The following is a 26,029-nucleotide window of genomic DNA, read 5'->3' on the forward strand; positions in this document are numbered from 1 at the left end:
AGCAGAGGGCTCCCCACCCCGCACCACCTCACTCCCTTGCAGTTTCTTCTCCACTGGCGCTCCCCTCTCTTCGTACGTGCCCACCTCCCTGTCCCCTCTGTGCAAGGGCGTGGAGCCAGGGAGAGGAGCTACTGAGTTGGATGGTGCAGGGTGGGGGTCCCTCTGGCCCGCTTGAGGGGGATTGAAGCGGGACTCACAGCGCTAGGTACCGGGAGCCAAACACTCCCATTTAGGTTAAAAAAAAAGAAAGAAAGAAAAGAAAACTACCCAGGGCTCCAAAAGCTAGAAGGTGTGTCCCCTTTCTCTCCCCTGCACCCCAGCCCCCAACGCCCCTAGCAGCCCACTGTCCCTCCTCTTTTCCTGCTCCCAGGCCCCACGGTGACCACTTTGGGCTCCTATGAGGTGTCGGAGGGTTGTGAGAGGAAGAAAGGCCAGCGATGGGGGCCTCTGGAACGGCGAGGAATGCAAGCTATGGAGGGTGAGTCTTTAAAAGCTTTCTCTCCTTCTCTCCCTCTCCCACTTTCCTTCCTCCCTTTAACCCCAGAACTCAGAGTCAGGACACAGAGCCCTTCCCCCAGTTCACCTCCACCCTTTCCACCCTTGGGATGGAGCTCCATTCTCCTCTGGGCTCAGGCTTTGGGGGAAGTTCAGAGCACCCCCCTCTGGGGCCCTAGCCACCAGATAACCAGGCTGTGTGTCCTGGGGGAGCTGCCAGACAAAGGCCTGTTGGACAGAGCTTTGAAGCAGCCTTGCAGCAGGGGTTTGCTCTCATTGCCTCCCGACCCAGATCCCAAGCTGCCTCTTCATTTGAAAAGCAGGGAAGGGAACATGTGGATTGTCATTCTCCTGCCACCACCACTAACTTCGGATGGAAGCCTGGTGGCTTTGGTTCTCTAGGCTAGCTTCCTGCCTGAGAGAGGGAGCTGGGGAGGGGGAGGTGAGCCCAGCCTCCAGACACACGTGTCCCCACCACGCCCATGTGACGTGGCACATGGAAGGCCCCTGGAAGGATGCTGGTCTGTTTTCCAGGACTTCCTGTGAAGTGTCTGCAGGCCCCTATGCACACTCAGTGCAGGCAGTTCTGCGCCCCCAAGGGGGACAGATGCTGTAAGGGGTCCCAGTTGCCCATAAGACTGCTGCTGTTCTTCTGTTCTTACAGAAAGGCAGATCAGAGTCAGAATGTTAAACCAAAGCAAACAGTCACCATCCAGGCAAGAGTTTGCTATTAGAGGAACTGCATTGCAGCAAAGGAGGGGGTGCTTGCCAACCAGAGGCTGGGGGCCAGCACACCCCAGTTTCTTAATGAGCTAAAACGGCAGGTTTTCTTTTACTCACAAGTGCAACTTTAGACTTCCCACAGCAAGAAAGGAGAGGAGGCCTCCTGACTGTCAGCAGCGGAAAAGGAGATACCTTATAGAAAATGTCATGGTGGGATTGGGGGGTGTATAGCTCAGAGGGAGAACATTTGACTGCAGCACATTTCAAAGAGGCCACCTGATAGAATAAATCTGAAAGGGCCCGTGTTTGCTCAGTAAGGCATTTAGAATCATTTCATTCAGATGTTTTCTTTCTCTACCTACGGACAGGCTTTGCTTTCTTATTATGGAAAAGCTAATTTCTCACTAGCCATATGGATAATTTAACTTTTCACAAACCTCGAAAAGAGTAACTCTTACCCCACCTAGCCTGATGACACGCCCGGTGTCTGAATTCTTTCTTGGCTACTTGTCCCACTGCCTGCGAGGGGGACAGCGAGAGGTAGGTGTTCTCTGCAAGCCCCCAGGCTGTGCCAGCAACTGGAGCTCGGTTTGCTTAAAGGCATTCATAAGAGGCCATGAGAAATAATGACCCAGAAAGGACTAGAAGGCTGCTGGGCTAGCTCCAGATTTTACCCTCACACGTTAAGGCTCATCAGGTCCTGCCACACGCTCCCTGGGGGAGCCCAGGCGACACCAGGTGGCACTGTTAGACCATCTCTGCCCCGGGACAGTGCGCCTGGAGGGCCTGGAAGGCCTGACCTGCTGGCGGGTGCGTGTCTCTCCTAGGAGAAGTGTTACTCCCAGCTCTCTATGAGGAGGAGGAGGAGGAGGAGGACGAAGAGGAGGAAGAGGAAGATCAAGTGCAGAAAGGCGGCAGTCTGGGCTCCCTGTCTGCGGGCAAGCACCGGGGCCTGAGCCTCACCGAGACGGAGCTGGAAGAGCTGAGGGCGCAGGTGCTACAGCTGGTGGCGGAGCTGGAGGAGACCCGGGAGCTGGCGGGGCAGCATGAGGATGACTCCCTGGAGCTGCAGGGTGAGTGCCGCCACGGAGCCAGAGGGCCTGGGCCCAGAGGCTCTGTGCGCCCTGGATCTGAGGCCTGAAGCCTGCTCCCCTCTCACTGCAGGGCTCCTGGAGGACGAGCGGCTGGCCAGTGCCCAGCAGGCAGAGGTGTTCACCAAGCAGATCCAGCAGCTCCAAGGTGATTCACTGCACTTGGACTGGCGGGGAGGTGGCCAGACTTTTGTCCCGAGGGTTTGGCTGAAGCACAGCAGACAGAAATAACCCCATTCAGTGCTTTCTCCTCATCACCCCCAACTAGTCTCACCGTTTTCTCCTTGACTCTCAGGTCTCCTCTTTATCTAATTTCCTCTCTTTCTTGCATCTCCACCTGGCTCTTCCGTCCTCCCCCTGCCCTTTCTGGCCCTCTTACTTCTCTCCTCCTCCCTCCGCTTAACTCCTTTTTCCACCCCTTCAGCCTCCTCCTTACACATCTACACCCCTCTCCCTCTTTCTTTTTTGTCCTGGCCAGTGCCCTGAGCAGATAGCAGGGTTGGATTCCAAACCCAACTGCCTTTCTCCTGTCCCTCCAAGGGCACCATGGGAAGGAGCAGTGAGCCAATGAGAAGTGACTGCAAGAACTCTGTGTCTTTTGAGAGAAGCAGATGAGAATGCTTCTTTTTCTCCCCAGGATAGAGCTTTTGACCCCGGATCCCTTTCCTCTAATGCCTGTGTCCCTTTGTCTCTGGGAAGCGGCAAGGCAAGCATCCACATAGCACGGCACAGCCAAATAAAAAGGCAGCCTTTGTTACTTCTGTGGGCTTCCGGAAGGTTTAGGGGAGCTGCCCTAGAAAACAGTAGGGATTCTCCAGAGAGAACAGAGATCAAGCCAGAAGCAAAGTAAAAATGGAGAAAAAAGGAAGCAGGCCTGGAGAGGAGCAAGCAAAGGTGGAAGAGGGGAAAGGACAGACAAGGGGACAGAAGATAGAAGCCAAGGAAGCTGCAGGGAAGTGTACAGTGAAGAGGGGGTAGGGCATAGGTGAGAAATGGCAGGGCAGGTGTCACACCGGGAAAGTGTGGGCGTTGGTCTCAGACCCCCTAGGTTCTTCAGCCCCGCTCGTCCACTTAACAAGCTTGTGAGCGTTAGCAAGACTCTTTTATTTTTTTGAGACTCATGTTTGTATCTGTAAAATAGGGCTCATTCGTTATCAGCCACTTATTGAGTGTCTGTGTATTTGAAGAGCCAGCTATGAACAAGACAGACCAGACCCCTGCCCTAATGAAGAGTACATTCTAATAGGGAGAAGCAGAAAAGCAAATTTAGGTGACAATAATTGCTATGAAGACAATATAGCAATTATTTAGAGAGGATGAGATAGGAATTTAGTTAGAAAAGGCCTCTGAAGAGAGTGACATTTGAGCTAAAACCTGAATAGTAGGAAAGATTTAGTAATTCAGAGATGTGAGGGACAAGCACACTGAGCAGAAGGAACAGCATCTGCAAAGGCTCAGAGGAAAAAATGAGCCTCAAGAGTTTGAAGGACAGAAAAAAATCCAATGTCATGAAGCAAAGTGCATATGGAGAGCCCTGGTAAAAGAGGTCTGAGAAGCCAGCAAAACTTACAGATCAGCTGAGCTGTCTGGCTTTTAGTCTTGGTGGGAAGATATGAAAAGATCTTAGATGAGGAGGGTTATATGATCTGCTTTATGTTTTTAGAAAAGCACTTTGGCTCCTGTATGAAGATTGGTTGGAGGGAAAGGAGTCAACACAGTAAGACTGTTTAGTAGGTTAGTCTAGAGACATGGTTGCTTGGATTAGGGCAGCAGATATGGAGAAGATTCCGAATAAATTTGAAGTGCCAGAGAGGGGGTGAGTGGGTGAGAAAGCATGAAAACGACGTTGCCTTGAGAAAGTGGAGGAGTGATGGTGTCATTTATTGGGATGGGGAAGACTTGGTAAGGAACAAATTTGTGGAGCAGGGTAGCCATTTAAGACGTGTTTTTGACATGTTGAGTTTGAAGTGGCTATTGACACCTAAATAAATATATTAAGGAGAGAATTGTAGAGATGAATCTAGAACTCAGAGAGAAATCAGGGCCAGAGATAAAGCCTGGAAGTCACTAGCATTTAGTGAGAGTTTTTGAATCCATGTGCGATTTTGAAATCCCATGGGGAGATATAGGAGGAGTCCAGTCCCAAGAAAACTCAAGTATTTAAAAGCCGACTATAGGAGAAATGAGCCAAAGAGGCTGAGGTAGGGGCTATTACTGAAGCATTTCATGTTCTGCAAACCATGAGCACAGTGCTTCATGGAGCTAATCCTCTTGTCAAAAGTTGCTAAGTCAAGTAAGATGGCCATTGGGTTGGCAAGATGGAAGGCTTTGAGGTATGTCAGTGACGACAGACACCTGGTTGACTTAGGTTGAAGAAAAAAGAGGGGAAACCAAAGTGAGTACACATATTTTAGTAATCATGATTTGAAGAGTAGAGCACTAAGGGAAAGGGAACTGAAGCTAAGAGAGTTTTTTTTTTTTGAGAGATAGGACACACTATATCATATTGGTATAACGAAGAAAACGATCCAGTAAGTGGGTGTTGTGGGGGGGGTAGACCTTTTCTTGGAGAAGGGAGTTTTTCTTTTAAACAGGAAGGAAGTCTGAAATAAGTACAGCTGCAGGTAGGTAAGTGCCTGGGAAAATACAATTTTAGAACAACTCCCTCCTCTTTAAGGTTGTTTCCAGATTAAATTTAGTGGGGGTGGGGGTGGGTGAGGAAGATGTCTGTTGGCTTGGGAAAGACCCCAAGCCCCACCCCGCTGGAGGAAGTAACCCCGTTCTTTCGCGCGTGCGTTGCCCGTTTCCGCCAAGAGGGGGCGCGCGCGGCCACAGTGGTAGCTGGTGTTGAGGAGGCCGTTCCGGCCGCCACAGCCCCGCGGGGGCGGGGAGCGGCCGGTGGCTGGAGCCCCCCCAGGGAGACCGCTTGCGGGGGGGCCGAAGAGATGGAGGCTATAACCAGTGAGTGAGAACCGACCTCTCTGCCCCACAGCCTGACTCCCGGGTTCCCTGCCTCACCCCGACCGCCCCAACCCCGCTGTCAACCGGCGCCAGTTCCTCAGAATCTGAGCCCAACCAACTCCCAGCCCAGTCCAAGGACAAGCTCCTCCCCTAGGACACCAAGCACCGCCCCTCCCTGCAGTCTGGCAGACCCCTTTTCCTAATTAAGAGCTTTCTTAGGCTGCTGGGGGTCCCTCCTCCACTCCCCAGTGGAGCAGAGAAAGCCGTTTTTTAAAGGGCCTGGCCCCAAAGGACATCTAGACCCAACCATCACGGGCAGTAGGAAAGTGGAGGTTGGTCAGCCTCTCTGCCCAAGCCCAGCCAAGCAATAGGGCCTTATCCTAAGGTTCAGTTGATTTGTGGGTATACCCCACTAGATTGTAAGCTCAGAGAGGCGAACCACCTCTGTGCTGTTCAGTAATGCTTAGTGATGGGGATACAAGAACTTTGTTTCAAGGAGGTAAGAGAATCTAAGTGGAGATGCTTGTGCTTGGCTCTGAGTTGAGGATCCACCCATTCTGTGGAACAGACCTCAAGGAGAGGAGGAAAGATAGGAGAAAGGGGCCCAGAAGTTGCACTTGTGAGCGTGGGAGAGCAGAACCTTGTCCACTCAGCATTTCCGTGCAATGTTTACAAATTTTTCTTTTCAAACATCTGTGCTCCATTCTTACTTAAAAACAAAACAAAAACAAAACAAACAAACCAACATGTAGTTCTGGGGGTGCAGATAATTAGTGAAAGTATCTTAAATAGATGCTTCCCGCCCCTGGATGGGTGCAGCAGATATTTATGCCTATTTATGTACAGCTGAATTATGCTGTACATAAGGTTCACAGTTCATGGTGGGCCAAACAATTCCCTCCCTTCCCTTCATGAAGCTGGAACCTGAGTAAGGGGAGACCACCTGTTTTACACACACACACACACACACGGAAAAGTACAAGGTACTACGAGAACATTGAATAGCGGGCATTGTTTGGTTTTTTGAGGAGATAGGGAAAGTTGAAATCTGAGTGGTGAGTAGAATCAGCAGGAGTTGGGGTTAAAGGAGGAGAATAGATAATGTACCTTGGAAAGAGTTTGTGGGGAGATCCTGACCTTCCCAATGTAATCCTCATCGCCATTGATCCGGGATTAATCCCCTAATCCTGGCTCCCACATCGTGAATTCTTTATTGGTGTCATAACCTTTACTTTGTATGTGTAGATTCTCTTGGTCCCAGATGGGTGACTGTGTCCAGAAGCCCTGAGATGCCCCTCAGATACTGAGAGCTCTGGCATGCTTGTTTTATAAACACTATAAAATATGGGCTTGTAAAAATTCAAATAGCACAGATGTATGTGATGTGGAATGTAAAATCTCCACTGCATGCCGTCTCACTCCTGAGAAATAGCTCATCATGATTTGGGACTGAGATCTCTCCAGAACCTCTTCCTTGTTTTTGCATAATGGTAGATTATACAATGTACATATAAATACTTTTTGCAAAAAACAGTCTCATTTTTCTTATATATTATAGGAAAATTTTCACATCTCAGTAGATCCTGCCACTTTTTTTTTTTAAGATTTATTTACTTATGCATACAGAACTGGGGTACAGACCAGAGGTATGGTGAGAGGATTTACCAGAGACAGAATTGTGAGCAGAACATGCAGATTTACTGAAATACACTGCTGAGGGGTGCAGCGGACGGGTCAGGAGAGGTCTGCCACACCATATGATCACCCTGGCCGGGGATCAAACCTGTGCTGCAGTGGCGGTGATAGTTTCATTGATAGCTTCATAGTGCTGTGCTTTAACCCCTTGAGCCACCAGGGAGGGCCAGATCTGCCCCTTTCTTTGATATTCTATTTAATCATTACCAATTTAGACACTACCTTAATGACAGGCCTTTCGGGCAGTCACCAGCATCTTAGGTACTCCCCTTATTCTGTAACAGATGGAGGTATACTTCTCTGACTAGGTGGAGAAGACTTTGTCGGAATTTCCAGATAAAAAGTATAAGTCTCCCTTTAGCTTAGTGACCTCTAAAACATGGCAAATTTGTTCACTTATGCTCCTGCTCATCCCAAACTTTGGGCTTTGCAGGTGAACTGAGGTCCCTGCGGGAAGAAATTTCCCTGTTGGAGCGTGAAAAAGAAAGTGAACTTAAGGAAATAGAACAGGAGTTGCATTTGGCCCATACTGAAATCCGGAACCTGCGGCAGGCAGCAGAGGACTCAGCGACGGAGCATGAGAGTGACATAGCATCGCTGCAGGAGGACCTCTGTCGGATGCAGAATGAACTCTATGACATGGAGCGCATTCGGGGGGAGTACGAGATGGAGATCACCTCCCTGCGGGCGGAAATGGAAATGAAGAACTCTGACCCGTCCAGTAGCTTAAGTGCCTCAGATTTCTCTGAGATGCAAGGTAGGAGAGACAACACCCTCCTCCTGGCCAGTCTAGCCAAGCAGAGTGAGGTAGTGATGTAAGGTGGAGGGGTGGGGGGTGTCGTAGATCAGCAATTGGGAGCTGCTAGAAAAAAAATCTCCAGGTCGAATTCAAGACTGTAAAGGAGAAGAACTTACCCTGAGAGGACACACCACTCAACAGAGGTGTAAGAAATCAGCACCCTGGAGATGTACCCCAGTATTCTTTCTTGGAGAGCCTGAGGCATTTTTGATTTGACTGTGAGAAAGCCCTGCTCAGATGTTTAAGGTTCTGGAATGGGAGTCAGGGTGTCTTGTCACCTTGGGGAACCTTTCCTGCTGCTCTGGCATCATGGTTCTTTGCCTGGACCACTCTGTGGGTGGGGAGGCATGCAGTAAGGCTGCAGGATGCCAGCCTTAAGCTTCGTTAGCCCTCCCCACAGTAGAAATCAGGGAGCAACAAATCAGAGCACAAGACAGCTGGAGAGAAAGGTTAGTTTGAGTCATGCATGAGGGACTCAGAGAGCTCTGTTTCCAGACAGTGAGTCGCCCCGCTGGTTGCTAGGATTCGTGACATCAGAGTTTGCCTTTCTTCCGAGGCTAGATTTATGATCCCAGTATAATGGGAGGCCCTGTGTTAGGTGAGGTCAAGCAGAGGCGGTCCACAGGAATCAAAGAACGGCAAGTCTCCCCAACGGGAAACTGTAACCCGCCTCCGGAACAGCCTTTGGGCCAGGGTGTCTGGAGTGGGAGCTGGCACCCACTGTGGGTAGCCTTGGTCAGGTCAAGCAGACCTGGGTATCTCAGCCCTGCTAACTAGCGGGATGAACTAAGTCAAGCTATCATCTCTCCAAACCTCACAGTTTCCGTACCTAGAGATAAACTGGTTCATAAAACTTTACAGCGAGATGGGATTCTGGGACAGGAAAGGACCTTAGGGGATATGTAGAGAACTCTGAATAAAGTGTAGAATTTAGTTAATGATGTACCAACAGTGTCTATTCAGTCTGACTGACATACCTATGAGTTAACAGTGGGACAAGGATCCTAGGTGATCCAAGGAATTGTGTATAATCTTAGCAACTTCTCTGGAAACCTTTAAAGGTTTAGTGATTTTAAGAGGGAAGGAAAAAAGACCGTACGGTGCTAAGTAAGTGGAATGCCCTGCGTGCCAAAAGCACTCACACAAGAACTGAATCCCAGGCTGATACCTTCAAACCTAATGGTTTTCTTTTTTTCCCTAATGGTTTTCATTAAAGATAGGTTTCCTTCCTTCCTTCTCTGGTAATCTCCAGTATTCAAGGGACTTCGGATTGGAATAGAGGGGGCATTAGGAGTTCTTTCTGTCCTTTTGTGTCTGTACAAAGTCCTTCCCCTTTTTATATAACAAACCTGCCCTGATATATAAAGAGAGAGAGAGAACATTAAAAGTAACTTGCAGGGTGTTACTCTCGTGCGGGTAAGATAGGCTTTGTGTTCTACCTAGAACAAGTTAGTGTTCCATGTTACTAGTAGAATTAGTGTTCTGAGAGAAATAAGTCTTAGCAGTGAAGAAACAAAACGCATCAGGGGCTTGTATTGAGGCAACATTCAAGGTTATCGGGATTGGTGGTTAGGGACACGTGCTAGGATGTTCCAGGTCCCTGAATGCTTGAGGATAAACGTGTGGGTCTGCTGCGATGGACTTTTCTGTCCACAGGTCACAGAGCATTGCAAAGAATTATTGGCCACACCCAGGCCAGTGTACTCAGTGCGGTGAGAAAGTACAGGCAAATTCAGAACGCCTGGGCTCCCCCTGAGCCCTGCATACTAAAGGTGTAGTAGGAAGCTAACAGTTTGGGGAAGCTGTCATTACTCCCAACCCAAACCTTACATTCATTTACAAGCTCCTCAAATTGCTCGACTCTCAAGTGGGTGGGGGTTTTGAAGATGCGTACACGGGGCAGGTCTTCTGGAAAGATGACAAGGAGGCAGCTGCCTGAAAGAGGTGAAGACCCATTGCAGCGTGGAACTTTCTGGGCCCTGTGCTCTAGGCCTCTGCATGTGGTATCTCTTCGGTCCTTAGAAAAAGAAAAGCTATGCAGCCTTCTGCTGTCAAGGGTCCCAGGCAGGAGAACTGGGGACTGGTCTCCAGTGCCCTCGTCAGTGAGATCCCGGGGCTCTCACCCCTCTTGCTTTGTCCCCCTGCAGAAGAACTGCAGCAACTGCGGGAGCGGTACCGCTTCCTGAACGAGGAGTACCGGGCCCTGCAGGAGAGCAACAGCAGCCTCACGGGGCAGCTTGCAGATCTGGAGAGTGAGAGGTACGACCCGACCCGCAGGCAGCGGGACTCTGCAGGACGCTCCCCTGAGTGCAGGAAAAGGCAGTGGCAGGCTCACGGCGCCCCGCTCCACTCCCGGGGCGCGCTCATCCTTTGTGACATCCGCAGGTTATGGAGAGCTCCTAGCAGCATGGAGCTCCAACCCCGGTGTCTCGGGACTAGAGTTAAGTGAGCTCCAGAATGGAGCCCCCCTCCATTCTGGACTTCATGGATGTCTGATTTGCCCTGCCCTTGAGTAGATCAGGAGCGAGTAGATCTGAGCCCCCAGAGTCAGTCTGAGGCAGAATGCCTCTGGACTGGAGCTGGCCTGATGATGACCCAGCCTTGGCCGCAGTCAGACAAGCACTCTTGGGGCTGCCCAGGGCCAAGCGTGCCAGACTGCGGTCGGAGGCCTGTCCTGTAATCTCCAGCGTGTGTTTACTTGAGCAGTTAATCACAGCAGGAAGCTCCTTTACCACCCATGCCTAAGAGGAAGGCCTAGGCCCAACCACCTTGGCGGGCGAGGCGAGGCAGAGCTCTCTCCCAGACATGGCTTTGGGGTTCTGGGTTACAGGACACGAAGAGCAACAGAGAGGTGGCTGGAGTCCCAAACACTACGGCGTATGATATCAGCAGAGTCTCAGACGTCAGAAATGGACTTCCTGGAGCCTGATCCTGAAACCCTTTTGTTGCGACAGCAGCTGCTGGGAGCGGAGGAACAGATGCAGGACATGCAGAACAAGGTAGGGGAGGGGCCTTCCCGTCTCTGTCCCACCTTCTCTGGCCGGGGCAGAAGCCTCTTCAGGACTGGGCTGGCACAGGAGGCAGCCTCAGGGCAGGACACAGCGCTTGGCCTTGCGGCTTGCCCGATGTACCTAGCCCAGCAGAAGCACTGCTGTGCTCTGCCAGCCTGTCTGCACACAGCCCCTGTAGTAAGTCCGCTCTCCTCTTCCATCTCCCGCACAGTGTAAGGAATTGTGTTGTGAGTTGCAAGAGCTGCAGCATCACCGCCAGACCAGCGAGGAGGAGCAGAGGAGGCTGCAGCGAGAGCTCAAGTGCGCACAGAATGAGGTGCTTCGCTTCCAGACCTCCCACAGTGCCGCGCAGGTAAACACCCGCAGGGGGAGGGCACAGGGCCTGCTCGGAGTGGAGCAGAGAGGCTAGGAGGACGCCGAGCGAGCGAGGCCAGCTTGGGACTCGGCCCGCCACAGGGCGTAGACAGAGCAGAGCAGTGGGAGACGCCCCGTAGCGCCGCTTTCTAGAAATGGTAAGTCGTCCTGGAGCACCCACCTCGGAGGAGAAACCAAACCACATCCCCGCTGAGGACCTCAAGACACTGCGTCCGGGACTTGCACTCATCCGCAGACGGGCCTGCCGTTTCTGGAGAGTAACTGTCCTGTCACATCCTCCCACCGCAGAATGAGGAGCTCAAGACCAGACTGTGCGCCCTGCAGCAGAAGTATGACGCTAGCCAGGATGAGCAGAACGAGCTGTTGAAGGCACAGCTCCAGCTCCAGGCTGAGCTTCGGCAGCTCCGAGTCACGAGGTGCTCGGTGGTAGAAAGCCCCAGCGAGAAGGTAACAGTGTCCAGAGGCGAGGGGGCAGCTCAGACTCCAAGAGGTCCCGGGCAGGCGGGTGGAGCGTTGCAAGGCCCCGGCACGCTGCAGCCCAGCGTAGGCCAGAGGCCAGGCGGAGCGGAGGGCAGGCGGGGCTCGGCGCCGAGGCCCCGTGGGCCCGAGAGTGAGTCCAGCGGAGGAGCGAGGGGGTCAGGGTGGCACAGGTCCTGCCCGGTGCCCCTCCCTGTAGGAGTTACAGTGCCAGCTGCAAAAGCTGCAGCTCGAGTTCCACAACGTCACGTGCGAGAAGGACCAGCTGCTAGAAGTGCACCAGCAGCTACGCAGCGACCTGCGGAGCCATGAGGCAGAGGTGCAGCGCCTCAGGACCATGGTGGCCTGCTACCAAGAGAAAAGCGATAAGGTAACCGGCCAGGCAGTGTGGCCGGGCAGGGGTGTCGCCACTGGCGAGGCCCCACACAGCGGTGCTACCTAGAAGGTGACCTCTGAGAGTCGCCTGCTCCCGCTCGCTTTGACTTTACATCCGACAAGCAGCCAGTAAAGAAGAAGCTGTCTCGCTTCCGCACCTTCCCCCAAAGGAAACCCCAGAAGCTCTGTGCGCGGAGCCTGTTAGGGACTGGCCCGTCCCGGGTACCCTTTCCCTGGATCGGCTCGGGACCAGGGAGGACCGGGAGGACCCCGCGGCGCGGACGGCCCTGGGTGACGCGGGCCCGCCTCCCGCCCCAGAGCACAGAGATGCACGCCCAGCTGCAGGAGATGAGGCAGCTGTACCAGTGCAGCCAGGAGCAGCTGGAGCTGCAGAAACACATGTACGATCAGCTTGAGCAGGATTACCTGCTCTGCCAGCACGAGCTGACCGAGCTCAGGAGCAGCCAGTCCATCCCGGAGGACAAGGAGAAGTGTGTTCATCAGGTAATCACGAGCAAGAGCCATGAGCGGCCCTGGGCACGCTCTCTGGAGACAGGTGGTAGGGGCCTGATGGGCTTCCTGCTCCAATACAACTGCGTGCGGCGAGGCAGGAAACAGAGGCGGGAGCCCCCCAAGTAGTGGCTTGCCTTGACCTTGGCGTGGAGCCCCACCCACAGCTTTGTAGGGTCAGTACCTCCAGATCCAGCCTGAAGCCCTGAAGGTTTTGCACGCACACGCGTGCCTGTGTACAGACACTCAGGCCTGGCTGCTGCAACTGTAGAGCTATCTCTCAGGGGGAAGGAGAGGCACGTGGGCCCACGTTTGCTGCATTCCCCGTTAGCAGGTCTAGCTGGGTGAGGCGGGTTGCAGAGTCTCTTGTCGGAAGCGCGACCTGTGCCCGGAGTGCTGACGGGTGTCAGAGGGACCTGGCTCCTGGCTCCTCCAGGAACAGTCACTCCGTGACTTCAGAGAGGCCAAGTCCTCGAAGCCTGAATTTCACCCTCTTTAAAATGAACACAGGATAGCACTGTCATCTCACTTCCCGTTAGTAATAGACCCCAGTGGTCAAGTGAAGCCCTGGTCCATTGTGATTGAGAGACAGCTCATTATCGGGGAGCTTGTGTTGAGCAGCGTGTTGAGCGGTCACCAGAGAGGGAATGGAAAAGGTGCTGAAGCAAGAAGGAGGGTGCACGGGCCTCTGGAAACACCGGGGAGATGGAGGTGCCCCCCAGCAAATTGGCAGTGGCCCCTGCTGGGGCTACCAGCAGCCTGAGTCTTCAGGGAAAGGCCTCCCCCTGACAGAATTGGGGGGCTATTTGGGCCACCCTGGCGGTCCATCTGCTTTCCTACACCAAGGCCCATGTTTCTTCTTCCCCAACTTCCACACAGTGTAGGGGTCCAGGAGGCTCATGACTTGCCCAGCACCCCCACTCCTCGTGAAGGGGGAGGGAGAAGCCTGCTGGTGTACAGAGCCAACTTTCTCTCTGGTCATCCAACAGGACTGAGGTTAGGTTGCTATTAGAAAATAGGGTGTTGGGAATCATGGGGGACTCAGTCTTCTCAACCCCAATTCATCTAGAGGTCATATTTTTCTAAAGGTTTTATGTGTTGTTTTTTTTTTAAGATTTTTTTTTATGCATACAGAACTGGGGTATAGGCCAGAGGTGAGTGGGGTGAGAGGACCCACGAGAGACAGAGTGGGGAGCAGAACAGGCAGAGCTACGAAGTACACTGCTGAGGGGAGCAGCGGGCGGGTCAGGAGAGGTCTGCCGTGTCACGTGGGTCAGCCCCCTGGCTGGGGATCGAAGTTGTGCTGCAGTGGCTGCAATAGCTTCATAGTGCTGCGCTTTAACCCGTTGCGTTTAGAGCGAGGACCCTCTAAAGATTTTAAAAGATAATTATAAAAAGAAAAATGGCGGCAGGAGAACCAGCTTGAAATTAAGTCCTGCTGGTAAGGGACTTAATAAGATATAAAACCCCTGGAGATGAGTGAGAGTAACAGGAACCGGAATGGCCAGCTCCCTGGGAAGTGCTGGCCAGGGAAGGTGGAAAAGTGAGGTAACCATCCTCAGGCTTCCTTCGGAAGGACCAGCAGGAGGAATTGAGAGCGCCAGCTGTGGTCCCAAGCGGCCAGTTGCCCCCCTCAGGGCCAGTCCTGTGGGGGGGGGCTCAGTGAGAGCCCCTGGAGACAGTCAAGGGGACGCTACAGGGCGGGAGCCCCAGCTGAGTGGCATGAGCCCCAGAGCACAGTGCAGGACGTCAGGGAGCTGAGCCGGCAGAGGTAACTGCCCCACGCCCGCTGCCCACAGTGTGACACCCTGCTGGCCAGGCTGACGGAGCTGCAGGACAGGTACAAAGCCAGCCAGAAGGAGATGGGGCAATTGCAGATGGAGCAGTGCCAGCTCCTGGAAGACCAGCGGAGGATGCAGGAGGAGCAGGGCCAGCTGCAGGAGGAGCTGCACATGCTCACATTCCCCGTGCCCAAATCTGGGCTCAGCCTGAAGGTAACCGGCGGCCGGCGCTGCAGAAGCTGCTTCCCAGGGCCGACGGCGCCTGCGAAGAGCAGGCTCTGTTCTTAACCAACCACCTCTTTCTTACTCACCGTTCTCCTCCAACCCAACAGTTCAATGTAGCTGATTAGGGTTTTCCATCTTAGAACATTATTTTGTGCTCTGAAATCTGCACAGCATTTTACTTTTAGATACTCAGTATATCTGGAGAAAATGTGCTTGAAAGCAGCTTGTAAACTATAGAATGTATCCAAGCATACACCACTGAAGTCACCCCCTGCACCCCACCTGGGCCCCAGATGGGCTGGGCAGAGCCAGCAGAGGTTCCTGAAGGGCGGGGGGATCCCAGGAGGAAGGGCAGAGGGCTTCCCAGGGAACCACCCGGCACCTGCCCCCTCAAATCCGCTCTACCTCAGAGTCAAGAGCTACTTGCCAAGTTACATGAGCTGGGTGAACTGCAGCTGCTGTACCAAGGCATGCAGGAAGAACAGAAAAAACTACTCCAGAATCAAGAGAGACTAGTACAGGAACAGTTTGCGCTGCAGGAAGAGCTGCACGTGTTCAAAGACTCTCATTTCCGGGAAGTGCTGCAAAATACCGAGGATTCTAAACAGTCCAACTCCTCAAAATGTCAAAACAAGGTAACCGAGAGGCACAGACACATTTCAGGGGACGGCAGCGGGGCAGGGGAGGGGGCCCGCGCCATCAAGTCAGGTGATCGGGCCCAAAGATGAGGCTGTCCCCCGCAGGGGCTCCTCCTGGGGACCCCGCCCAGATGTGGGCCCCAAGCCCCTGGGACAGGGGAGCCTGTAATTTGATCGTTTGGCTCCACTGCTGCCACAGCTCACTTCCCAGATGCCAAGGTTAGCCTTTGCTTGGGCTCCTCGGCGCCAGCTCTTAGGTGTGTGGTCCTTTTCGCGTGATCCCGCTGATGAATGAGAAGTAGTTTTCAGTGGTCAAAATCTACCACTTTTTGGTGCTCTCCAGGAGGCAAACCTGGGACCATTCATTTCCAAGATAAGCATTGTCAGCATGCGGGTTTTGGGGACCGACCCCACTGTCTTCGTTGGAACTTTGGTGGCAGCGACAGCCAGGTCACTGGGGTCAGGCCAGCAAGTCATTGCGTGTCCAGCCCTGGTAGTGGGTTGTGCCTCTGAGGCCCCACAGGCAGAGATTTCCATGGAAGTCAGTTGAGGGTTGCGGAATGAATTTGGTTGTTGAGGTCTCAATGTGGGCAAGGAAGAGCCAGGCGCTAATTTCCATTTAGGCTAAATATATTCACTCAGATGTTAGCCCGGACAGGAAGAACCGGGTGGCGGTAGAAGCCCAAGTGAGTTGGTCCGCGGCCAGGGACACCAGATATGTCCACTGAAAGCCAGGGTGACCCAGAGATCAGGAACCACTTCTGGGGAAGGAATGTTTTCTGTGCTCTTAGGCAAAGCTGATTTTAGGGTTAGTGGGCTTGGGGGTAGAGTGGGGAGGGGCTGACCCTAAAGATCAGAGTAAGGGGTACACCCCACGGAAGACAGGGTGGGATAGGGAGCCAGAGTTCTGGACAGCCACTCAGCAGTCCTCCGGGAGAGAGAGATGTAGCCGAGGGTGGAAGAAGCAGCTGAAATGGGAGCCCAGGAGCCACGATGTCTCCGCCCAGCCCTGGGGAGATTTTCCCCAGTGCACCGGCATCCCAGCCGGCCAGTTACCTGTAGGCTCGCTGAGGAAGGCGTGTGAGACGGGAGAGTCGGCACGCAGGTGTGCAAAGTGGCCTCAGCCCTTGGCACCAGCACAGGCGCGGCTGAAGCCTGCAGGTAACAGGAGTAACAGTGGTGTCTCCCGCCCGACCCGGCAGTCCAAGGTGATCATGGCGCAGATCCAGGCGCTGCAGGGGCTGTACGAGTCCAGCCAGAAGGAGCAAGAGCTGCTGCAGAAGGAGCAGGGGCGGCTTCTGGAGGAGCGCAAGAGGCTGCAGGCCGAACTGCAGCTCTGCCTGGAGGAAATGCAGATCCTCCAGGTCCAGTCCCCTGCTATGAAAATGAGCCTCGACTCCTACCTGAAGAGCAGCAGCGCGACCGGCAGCGGCGCCCCCATCGGGGACGGCTATCAGCGCAGTTACGAGAGCAGCGTGGACGCCAAGGAGAGCTACTTGCGGAGCTACACCAGCAGCCGGGCCAGCGACGAGAGCTTCCTCAAGAGCTATGGCAGCAGCGCCAGCGAGCCCTGCGAGAAGGTTTCCCGCGCCAGCAGCGGCAGCGGCAGCAGCAGCACCGACACCTATCACAAGAGCTACCTGAGCAGCAGCACGGAGGTGGAGCCAGCCGAGCCCAAAGACGTGGAGGTAACAGTGGCCTGGTGACCGACGGGCAGAGAAGGCGCTCCCGGGTGGAGACGGGCACAAGCGAGCGGCCAGGCCGACCGGCGGCGGGGTGGTCAGAGCTGGCAGCGCTGTGCTGCCCCGCCCCCACCCCCGCCGCCGCCGGCCCTGGCCTCCCCTCGCTGCCCACGCACGCACGGGGCTGCTCCCGCCTGGCCTGGAGGCCCGACATGCAGGACAGTTCATCCCCACGGTCACGGAGCTCTGTGTGGGCGCTCAGGACGGTGGCCACTGCTTTGTACCCAAGGGAAGGCCCAGCAAGGACTGGGGCGGAGGGCCGTCGCGCCTCGGGGTGCCGTGCTCACACTCCTGCCCTGCCCCCAGTGCTTTGAGGACACGGTGGCCAAGGTGTTGGTCAAGCTGCAGGGCGTGCAGGCCATGTACCAGCTCAGCGAGGAGGAGCACAGCCAGCTGCAGGAGCGCATGGCAAAGCTGCTGGAGCAGCAGAAGGGCCTCAAGGAGGAGCTGGATGCCTGCGAGAGGGAGCTGAGGGAGTGCATGGAGGGCCTGGAGAAGCCCGCGGCCTCCCAGAGTGACAAGAACGAGGTAACCGGCAAAGAGGGCAGCGTCCCAGCAGGCCCTGCAGGCGGAGCGGGCTGGCCCGTCCAGGGAGGCTGGGCGAGGGGGACAGGTACCAGCCAGCTGGGCGTGGTGGCCCCCTCCCGGCCAGCGGCCAGCAGCGCGGCCAGGCCAGGACCCCGGGGTCCCGGCAGGGTGCTACACCCAGGAGCCCACTGGGCTGGCCTCGGCTTCCTCGGGCCTCCCTCGCGGCCCTGGCAAGTCTGACCAAGACGCCTCTCTGAATCTTGCCACTTCTGTCTTCTCTCTTGCTGTGTGACCTGGAGCTCTGTTTCTTCCCCTGCCCAATTCCTTTAGTTACTCTGTGTTTTTGTCTGTCCACCTGACGGCAAACACCTTCAAGCCAGGGCCCCCGTGACCGCCGGTGGCTCTGCTGAGGTCAAGGCGAGGGCTTGGCACCCTCTGGCCATGGGGCAGCAGGCGTCGTCTCTAGCTGAGAGCCGTGGTCCTCAGGCCAGGGAGCCGCAGAGGTCCGCAGAGCGGGCACCTCAGTGCTGACCCCTCTCCAGGAGAGCCGGGGGCTCTGACGGAGGCAGAGTCCGAGGTCGGGGCTAGGCTGGAGCCTGTCCCTGGCTCGGGTGCGGCCCCAGCTGTGCCCCAGAGTGCCCATTAGGAAGAGCGGCAGCCGGAAGGCTGAGGTTCAGGTCCCAGGCAGGGTCTGTGTCAAAAGCAGAAGTTGAGCCAGCCCCTTTCTGATCGTCTCAGATGTAAATCATCACATCCCTCAAGTCAGGTCGAAGCGGTTTGTCAAACAGTTTCAGAGACTCGCTTTCCAGGTTCATTTTTTTTTTTCCGCCCATTGTCTATTTCTGCGGAGCTTTCGGAGGCATTTCTGAGCCCGTGACGCCCTCAAACCCCCCCCCCCCCCCCGGGCAGGGCCCAGGCTGCCTGTCCGGGTCAGGCACAGTAACTGGCCCTCCACCACCCACAGATCAAGGAGCTGCAGGCCAAGCTCCGGGAGCTGCAGCTGCAGTACCAGGCGAGCATGGACGAGCAGGGCCGGCTGCTGGCCGTGCAGGAGCAGCTGGAGGGGCAGCTGCAGTGCTGCCAGGAAGAGCTCCGTCAGCTCCGGGAGCGGAGGCTGTCATCCACCACCGGTGGGAAAAACAGCAACAGGAACAGCAACAGGAACGCCAGCGGGACCAGAGAGCCCACCGAGACCAAGACCATCCCAGAGAGTTCCGAGGTCAGCTGTGAGACCGGAAAGGTGAGTAGGAGTCTCCGCAGCCGGGTGAGCAGAGGCAGAGGCGAGCCCCGGAAGAAAAACCGCCCCGGCGCCGGTAGGCCAGGTGAAGTATTTGTAGAGACGCTTCTGGGAGCGCTAAGGTACCTGCAATAGACTGAGTCCACCTGAGTGGCGATGCGGTGCTCTCTTCTCCTGCGAAGTGGGGGACAATAGCGTACAGACCACGCCGATGAGGGGGGTCCAGCCCCAGAGCTCCATAGCCTCGAGGCTGGACGCCGTCTACAGTCAGCCCAGCCCGGTTTGGGGGAGCCCCTGTTCTTCCTGGGTCACGTGCCCAAGAGAAGGACCCGACAGATGGCGAGAGGAAGTTGCTGGGGCTGTTGTGCGCTGACCAGTGAAAGAGGATTGGGTGAGGAAGGAGCCAGCCACGGGGCTACGCCGGGTAGGAGGCGGCCGTTGAGTCTTCAACTCTGGTGGCTCTTTGAAATGGCTGATGACCACATAGGTGTCCAGTCCAGAGAGGGTGGGAGTGACCGTCCTCCACACCAGGCTCAGGCGCCCGGCCCAGGCCCGGACCCCCCCTGCCCCGGTGGGGGGGGGGGAAGTGTAGGGGTCCTCCGGACAGTGCAGCCAGGCAGGAAGGTAGGGTTCCCCGCAGGTGACAGCTTCCCCACCCCCTACCTCGCCCCGCAGAGTCTAGAGGTGGTGCTGTACTACAAAGCCCCCCAAACGGATTTAGATAGTCTGACCAAAGAGGACCAGACAGAGGACGTGGAAGAGGAGGAGGAGGAGGAGGAGGAGGAAAAGAAAGACGTTGAGGAAGCAGAGGAAACCTGGGATGAAATAGCTACGGAGACACCAGACCCTGCAAGGCTGAAGTCCACGGAAGATTGGGAGCAAGTATTTGAAAAGCCCCAGCAGTGTGAGGACGACAAGGATGAGGGTGAGGATGACAAGGATGAGGGTGACGGCGAGGGAGACAAGAATGAGGACAGCTCTTGCCCTGAAACTTCCGAGGAAAACAACGCCCTCAAGATTTCTGAGAGTAAAAAGGTAACCGCTGCTGAGGGTGGCATCGAGCGGGAAATGGGCTCTTGAGCTCTGGTGCCCCTGTGTTTGGGGTGACCAGGCCTAAGCTGGACCTCAGCAGGCGGAGAGGCCGGCGAACTCCGAGAAGCAGACGTGGCTGGTGACATGTCCTCTGCGGGAAGTGTCAGGCCCAGGGCAGTGTGCTGAGGAGCAACTGACACCACCCCAGGCCCTCTCCCGGAGGGAGCCAAGCTGAGGTCCTCAGAGCCCCTGTGGGGTTGGGCCTTGGTTGCTGCTGTGTTGCTGCGGGGTGTGGGGACATTGGTGCTGGCCACAGGGCATGAGGGTGGGGGCTGGGGACACCAGGAGAGACAGTTCCAGCTACTTCAGCCTGCTCAGTAGGGGCACTGACCAGTGGAATCACCCTTCAGTTGCTGGATCTAGAGAGGTGGGTGGAGTCCCCTGGGTGACGTGCCACTCTACAAAAGTATTCCTCTTGGTTGACACCTGCTACTGCTTGTAGGACAGTTTCTTTCTGAGCCTCTAAGCGTAAGGCATGAAAACTCGTCTCCCTTGTGGGCTGTCCCAGTCCACTGCACGGATAACTGGAATTTCCCGGCAGTGCAGTCTGCAGTGCTGGCCGAGGTCTGCTAACCCAAGGCAGGGGGGCCACTTAGGATGTGTAAAAATAGAAGCAGCTGCAGCCCCTTCCCTGGTGTTATATTTCTGTGAACTCCTCATCTTCCACTGGACACTGGTCGAGCCACAGGTTTCCTTGTCTTTGAGCGCCACGTTTCTGAACACCAGACCTGATTTTTGTATTTCAGAGTCAAGTGCCTCCTTCATGCCTATGTGCAGAGGCTTCCCTCTGCCCCCATGGGTCCTGCATTTTTTGCAGGCCGCTCTCCTGTCTTACATGTGAGCGCCTGCGAGCACACATCTCTCTCGGGAAGATTGCTGTAGTCGAAGAATCAGCCCCTCTTCATTGTTAGCTTCATTGTCAGGGCGTATTGTCTCGCCAGGAAGGCAGCAGGCTCCCAGGGAATCACAGGGCCCAGAGTCCAGCGTCCTGAGACGTGAACAGGACTGGGCCCTGCAGGAGGCGGGCTCTTCCGAGAGTGACCCAGGGCCAGGTCCCCCTCTCTCGGAGAGCCCAGCTTTCCCCTCTCAGCGGCTGCTTCCAGAGCTGCTGCCCACCAGGAAGGTCTTGGCACAGATTGCCCCGCTTCCCAAGAGATGACAGGCCAGGAGCTGGCCCCCCCCACCTGATCAGGGCCCAGCTGCTGCCTACCCCATTGAATTTTGCATGTCTGTAGGCGCCCAGCTGGCACCTGTTTGCTCTGCCTACCCGCGTGTAACCTCTTTATCTTTCTCTTTTCCCTTTGTTTTCTCATCTTCATTATATGTCGGATTCATGTGTTTATGTCTTTTCATACCACCTCACCTCCCGGTCTCTCCTCGTGCTGCTTCCTCATGGATATGTTCAGCCACCCCCTGCCTCCAACCCCCCCATCTTCTCCCTGACTCTTGTAGGCCTGGTGGTCATATCGGCTTTGCTCTGGTGCTGGTGGGCTGAGACATCGTCCTAATGCAGGTACTGAATCGCATCCTCTCCTTCTCAGGGACAGAGGGGGGTTGCAGGTGTCCTGGCCTGGCCTCTTCCCCTTTTCTCTCCGCACTGGCTTCTTGCTGTTTCGACTCCACAGCAGGTGACACTCTGGCCTGTGACATCTCCCAGCTTTGTCTTCCGAACACATAAGGAGTGGGTGTCCTTACTCTTGACCCGGTTTGCATTTCTGTCCTCTGGGAAAAATCGGGATGATCCCAGCACTTCTGCTATGTTCACAGCTGCCTGATGACTTCTACGGGCTGCTGCTTTCGGCAAGGCCAGCGGGGTCTCTCTGTTTTGTTTAACGTCAGAGCCGAGTTCTCATCACTGTTGCTTTGTGAAATAAGGAGTCACCGCCTCGCCCGCTGGGTGAGAGAGGCGGGCTGGAGAGCTTCATCTCCCAGGGTCACTTGGTGTGGGCAGCCTCACTCTGTCCTTCAGCCTGGAGGACAACGGAACTGAGACCCCCACCATGGTTTTTGTACTTTCTGTCGAAAAGTTCTCTGGCTTGGGATCCCCGGTTTCTAGATAAATCGGAACAAGAATGCCAGGGAATATTTTATAGCTCTCTGTTGCTCCCTTATGGGGGCTAGACTGCGAGTGTCTGCAGACCAGAGGTGCACGTGTTCTCGGGGAACCAAGGCTCACCTGTCGCTCTGCTCTGGGCGCCTCCTGGCTGGCCTTGGGCCACGCACTCTGCTGTCAGTAAGACACCCAATTCCAGAGGCACAATGTGGGCTCACGGTCCAGGGCACACACCTGGGATTCCACCTGCTTTCTGGAACCCTCTTGGCTTGTTTCAACCCCTTTCTTAGGCCCCCGCTCCCACCCTGGCCACTTGCCACCCCCAGGCTCGCTCACACACCCCGTGAAGGGGATGTAGTGGATGGAAGCATTCGTGGTCCCGTGGCGGCTGAGGGGTGCCTGGGGGCTGTGCTTGTCACTGTTTCCTTTGCTCTCCTTCCCTCCCCCCCTTCACTCCTCCCCTCCCTTTCAACCTTCCCCTTTGTTCTTTTAATTAGTCCAGTTATTCCCTAGGGACAGTCTGTCTCTTTAGGGACAGGGGTCTCTCTCCCTGTACTCTTCCTCCTCGTGCACGCCCAGGTGTGCAGCTTCCTGTAGGGTGACCCCCAAGCATTCAATCACAACCCTTTAAAGCCAGTCCAGACTCAGTGAGGACCCAGCAGTTAGAGCAAGACGGCCACGCCACGGTAGGGCCCCTTGGAACCTGGCCGTGCCCGTTTCTGGGCTCCCCCACCCCCTACCCCGTGTCTGGACACCCCCCCCCCACGCCTGCCCCCACTCTCCAGGGCATGGGACAGTGGGAGCTGCAGCTGGTGGCTGGGGCGTGAGCAGAGAACCCTGGTCGAGTCGCCTCTGCCTCTTACAGGCTTTGGCGCAGCAGATAAAGTGCATTATCGGACGTCTCGTTTCTTCAGTGACAAAGGGTGACGAAACCTCTTGCGTCCTCACAGGGTTTCTGTGAGAGCTGATGAGTTTGAGTGTGCGGAAACACAACCTTGGCCACCGCCACGCAGGTGACCCAGAGGGCACACACTCACACAAGCACACCGGTGCCTGGCTCCTTCCTAGCTGTCCCCCCCACTCCCTCCACCCCCACCCCGCCCCCGTTATGTTCACTCATGCAGTCCTGGCAGCATCCCCTACAGGCCAGGCACTATTATCCTTCCCTATCACTCTGTGATAAAACTGAGGCTTAGAGAGGTTATGCGACACCACCAGGAACCAGGAACCAGATTCTAAGGATTTACGATTAGCGGCAGATAAAATTCCAGTCCGCTTTCCCCTCACCAGCGCTCCTCACTTTGAAAGATCACTCTTGGTTGGTTCCAAGTAGTGAGAAAGACCCCAGGCTTCCATTTACGAGGCCTCGGATCATATGGGCTCTCTCTGTTAGCACCACAGATGTGTCTCCGGTGGGATGCCCCCGGCGCTCTGCATCTGGAGAGTGTCCGCTCCCCGTTCTCTACATGCTGTTGATTTTTAAAACTTAATCAAATTAGGTTTTTTGTTTTTTTTTCCTGTTCCCCAAGTTCTCCTGGTCTCGGTTCTTCTCGAATTAGGTTTTGTTTTTTTTTTAAAGATTTATTTATTTATTCGTACAGAACTGGGGTACAGGCCAGAGATGCAGAGGGTGAGAGGCTTCACCAGAGACAGAGTGGGGAGCAGAACAGGCAGATCGACGAAGTACACTGCTGAGGGGAGCAGCGGGCGGGTCAGGAGAGGTCTGCCGCGCCATGTGGTCACCTCAGGGGCAGGTGGGGATCGAACTCATGCGGAAGTGGCTTAAGCTTCTTAGTGCTGTGCTTTAACCCGCTGCGCCACCAGGGAGGGCCTCTCGAATTAGGTTTTTTTAATCTAAGACAGCATCTTCTCTTCAGCCCTAGTAAACGTAGTCCATTGGTGTAAACTGCAGGTTTAGTCTTCTTGGTTTTGTTTTTAAGATTCATTTTATTTATTTATGCATCCAAGAACTGGGGTACAGGCCAGAGGTGCAGGGGCGGTGAGAGGATTCCCCAGAGACAGAGTGGGGAGCAGAGCAGGCCGATTGACTGAAACACACTGCTGAGGGGCGCAGTGGGAAGACAGGAGAGGTCTGTTGCCCCATGTGGGTCACTCCCAGGCTGGGGATCACACTCTGCAGTGGCTGTGGGTAGCTCCATAGCGCTGAGACTTGACCCTCTGTGCTACCAGCAAGGCCCAAGTTTGGGGTTTTGAAAAATCCTTGACCCTGTGGTTTAAGGGTGGTTTGTGGCTCAGACATCCACTTTCCTGACAAGTGCCCCTCCCCCTCTGCGGCGGCCAGCCCGCGTGTCCATCCCCCTATGGTGAGGGCTGCGCCCCTTAGTGTCACCTCCCTAGGGGCTTTCATCGCTTCACAAGTGACCATAGACTGTTGCCATCCTGCTGCTGTCATTGCTCAGTGACCTCCAAGGATGTCACGGAACTTCTCCTCGGATACCTTGATTAAGTCTAAACACACGATTCCTCCGTCTGCCAGTCAGTCATCGAGTCCGAAAGGGAAGCCTGACACGACTGGCCCCTGGCGACACCCAGACCATCCCTGTGCTCTCCAGGCCAGCTCGCTCGCTGCCTGGGCCTGGGGTCGCTTCCTCCCCTGAGACACGCTCAGCAGCACACATCAGGATGGAAGCATCTGGGCATGCAAAATAGGTTTTCCCACTCCCCTTTCGGTATTTTCATAGATGAGAAACTCTGTATATCCATCTCTGACGTTCTTTTGCTCCCCATCACGTGTCTTCCTGCTACCTACTTCTACAGCCTTTCTCTTCCTAGTGGACTTAAAATCCTCTTTTTTTAGGTCTGAGAATGCCCATGTGTTCTCTTCTCTGTCCTCCCCTAAAACCATTCTTCTGTCACCACGACTTAAGGCGCCAACCCAACGCTGTCTTCCTAGTAGTACAGTAGTACTGTTTCTCCGAGGATGTACTTTCTTGTCCAGACTCTCCCCTCGCTCCGTGCCCTCGGGTCCTCTAGCCAGCCACACCCCCAGCGGAGGGGGTATTATTATAATGACCCTGGCTTTTGCCCCCATGGCCGTTTCAGGCTTCCTGGAATTTCCATGAACCTGCATCATTCTCCACAAAAGATCTGAGCTGCCTAAGAGCCTCACATTTGCCTGGCTCTGCAATGCCATTTCTCTCTTTCCTTTTTTAAAGATTTACTTATGTATGCACACCCAAATGGGGGACAGGCCAGAGGGGCAGGGGCAGTGAGAGGCTTCATCAGAGACAGCGTGGGGAGCAGAACAGGCAGCTGGATGAAGCACATTGCTAGGGGAGCAGCGGGTGGGACAGGAGGGGTCAGCCGCGCCATGTGGGTCCCTCCCCGGCCAGGGACTGAACTCGCGCTGAAGTGGCTGCGTCTGGCTGCGTCTAGCTCCGTAGTGCTGTGCCTCAGCCCGTTGTGCCACCAGGCAGGGCCCGCATTGCAGTTTCTCTACTGGATCCCCTTTCCCACCCTCTGGCCGCTGAGTCCGTGCTCCGTAAGCTAGTGAGGAGCCGCTGCCACCCTCAAAGGCCCAGGTTTACCCTTTTCTTCCTTGCTGCAGCATCCCATCCTCCCTCCACCAACTGGGTGCTCTTTGAAGCCTGACTCCCACGCGTGCATCTGCAGCACAGGAAGCTCATGCTTCTCCTGAGGGAGAAACTGAGGCATGAGTTCAGGCAGCCAGCCCAGGCGTGCACAGTGCCGTGCAGGGTGTCTGGGGGTGCCCGGACTGAGGCCACACTGACTCCAGTGGCTCCCGGGAGGCAAGAGGGCCTAGGCCATGGTGTTCCAGAGCTGCCTTCTCGCTGGCGCCAGTGGGCAGGGTCTGACGCGGCAGGGTTCAGAAGGCCGGGCACTCACCGCTTGTCTTTGGTCCTACAGAACATGTTTGGGATGTGGAAGCCTGTGGTGTTCTTGGCTATCGCCGCGGTGGCCCTGTATGTGTTACCCAACATGCGACCGCAGGAGACAGATTTCTGCCTCATGGAGTGATGGCAGACACCCCCCCACCGCCATGGGGGGCCACACCCCCAGCGGCCCCTCCCCTCGGCTTTGGGCAGGACACACTGTGCCAGAGCCCCTGCCCCACCTGTATGTTTGTGTCCCCAGCTCCTTCACCTGTCACCCAAGCCGGAAAGGCCCACGGGGAGCTGCCGGCTCCCATCTCCTGCCTTGTATGAGAAACTGGGTTCCTTGTAATTAAATATCAACTGA

General features: G+C 55.4%; 1 protein-coding gene across 6 annotated transcripts; it reads left to right on the forward strand.

Moving 5' to 3' along the window:
- The first annotated feature begins 302 nt into the window (after positions 1 to 302).
- Positions 303 to 26,029, forward strand: CCDC136 (coiled-coil domain containing 136). 6 transcript variants are annotated; one of them, XM_012720915.1, is made up of 18 exons: positions 305 to 478; positions 2,046 to 2,291; positions 2,383 to 2,457; positions 7,399 to 7,722; positions 9,912 to 10,023; positions 10,595 to 10,763; positions 10,987 to 11,127; positions 11,439 to 11,597; positions 11,827 to 11,997; positions 12,321 to 12,506; positions 14,312 to 14,506; positions 14,929 to 15,153; positions 16,359 to 16,844; positions 17,205 to 17,426; positions 18,391 to 18,666; positions 19,339 to 19,698; positions 21,162 to 21,268; positions 25,697 to 25,782. In XM_012720915.1, the coding sequence occupies exons 1-17, from the start codon at positions 463 to 465 to the stop codon at positions 21,261 to 21,263; spliced, it is 3,465 nt and encodes a 1,154-aa protein (XP_012576369.1). In that variant the 5' UTR covers positions 305 to 462; the 3' UTR covers positions 21,264 to 21,268; positions 25,697 to 25,782. The 6 variants fall into 6 exon arrangements, with proteins under 6 accessions (XP_012576370.1, XP_012576369.1, XP_012576367.1 ...); XM_012720913.1 differs by having other exon boundaries at positions 308 to 478; positions 21,208 to 21,268; positions 25,697 to 26,029; XM_012720914.1 differs by lacking the exon at positions 21,162 to 21,268 and having other exon boundaries at positions 308 to 478; positions 25,697 to 25,901.

Source organism: Condylura cristata, unplaced genomic scaffold (assembly GCF_000260355.1).
Source record: "Condylura cristata isolate star-nosed mole 26May11 unplaced genomic scaffold, ConCri1.0 scaffold00005, whole genome shotgun sequence".
Classification (NCBI taxonomy): domain Eukaryota; kingdom Metazoa; phylum Chordata; class Mammalia; order Eulipotyphla; family Talpidae; genus Condylura; species Condylura cristata.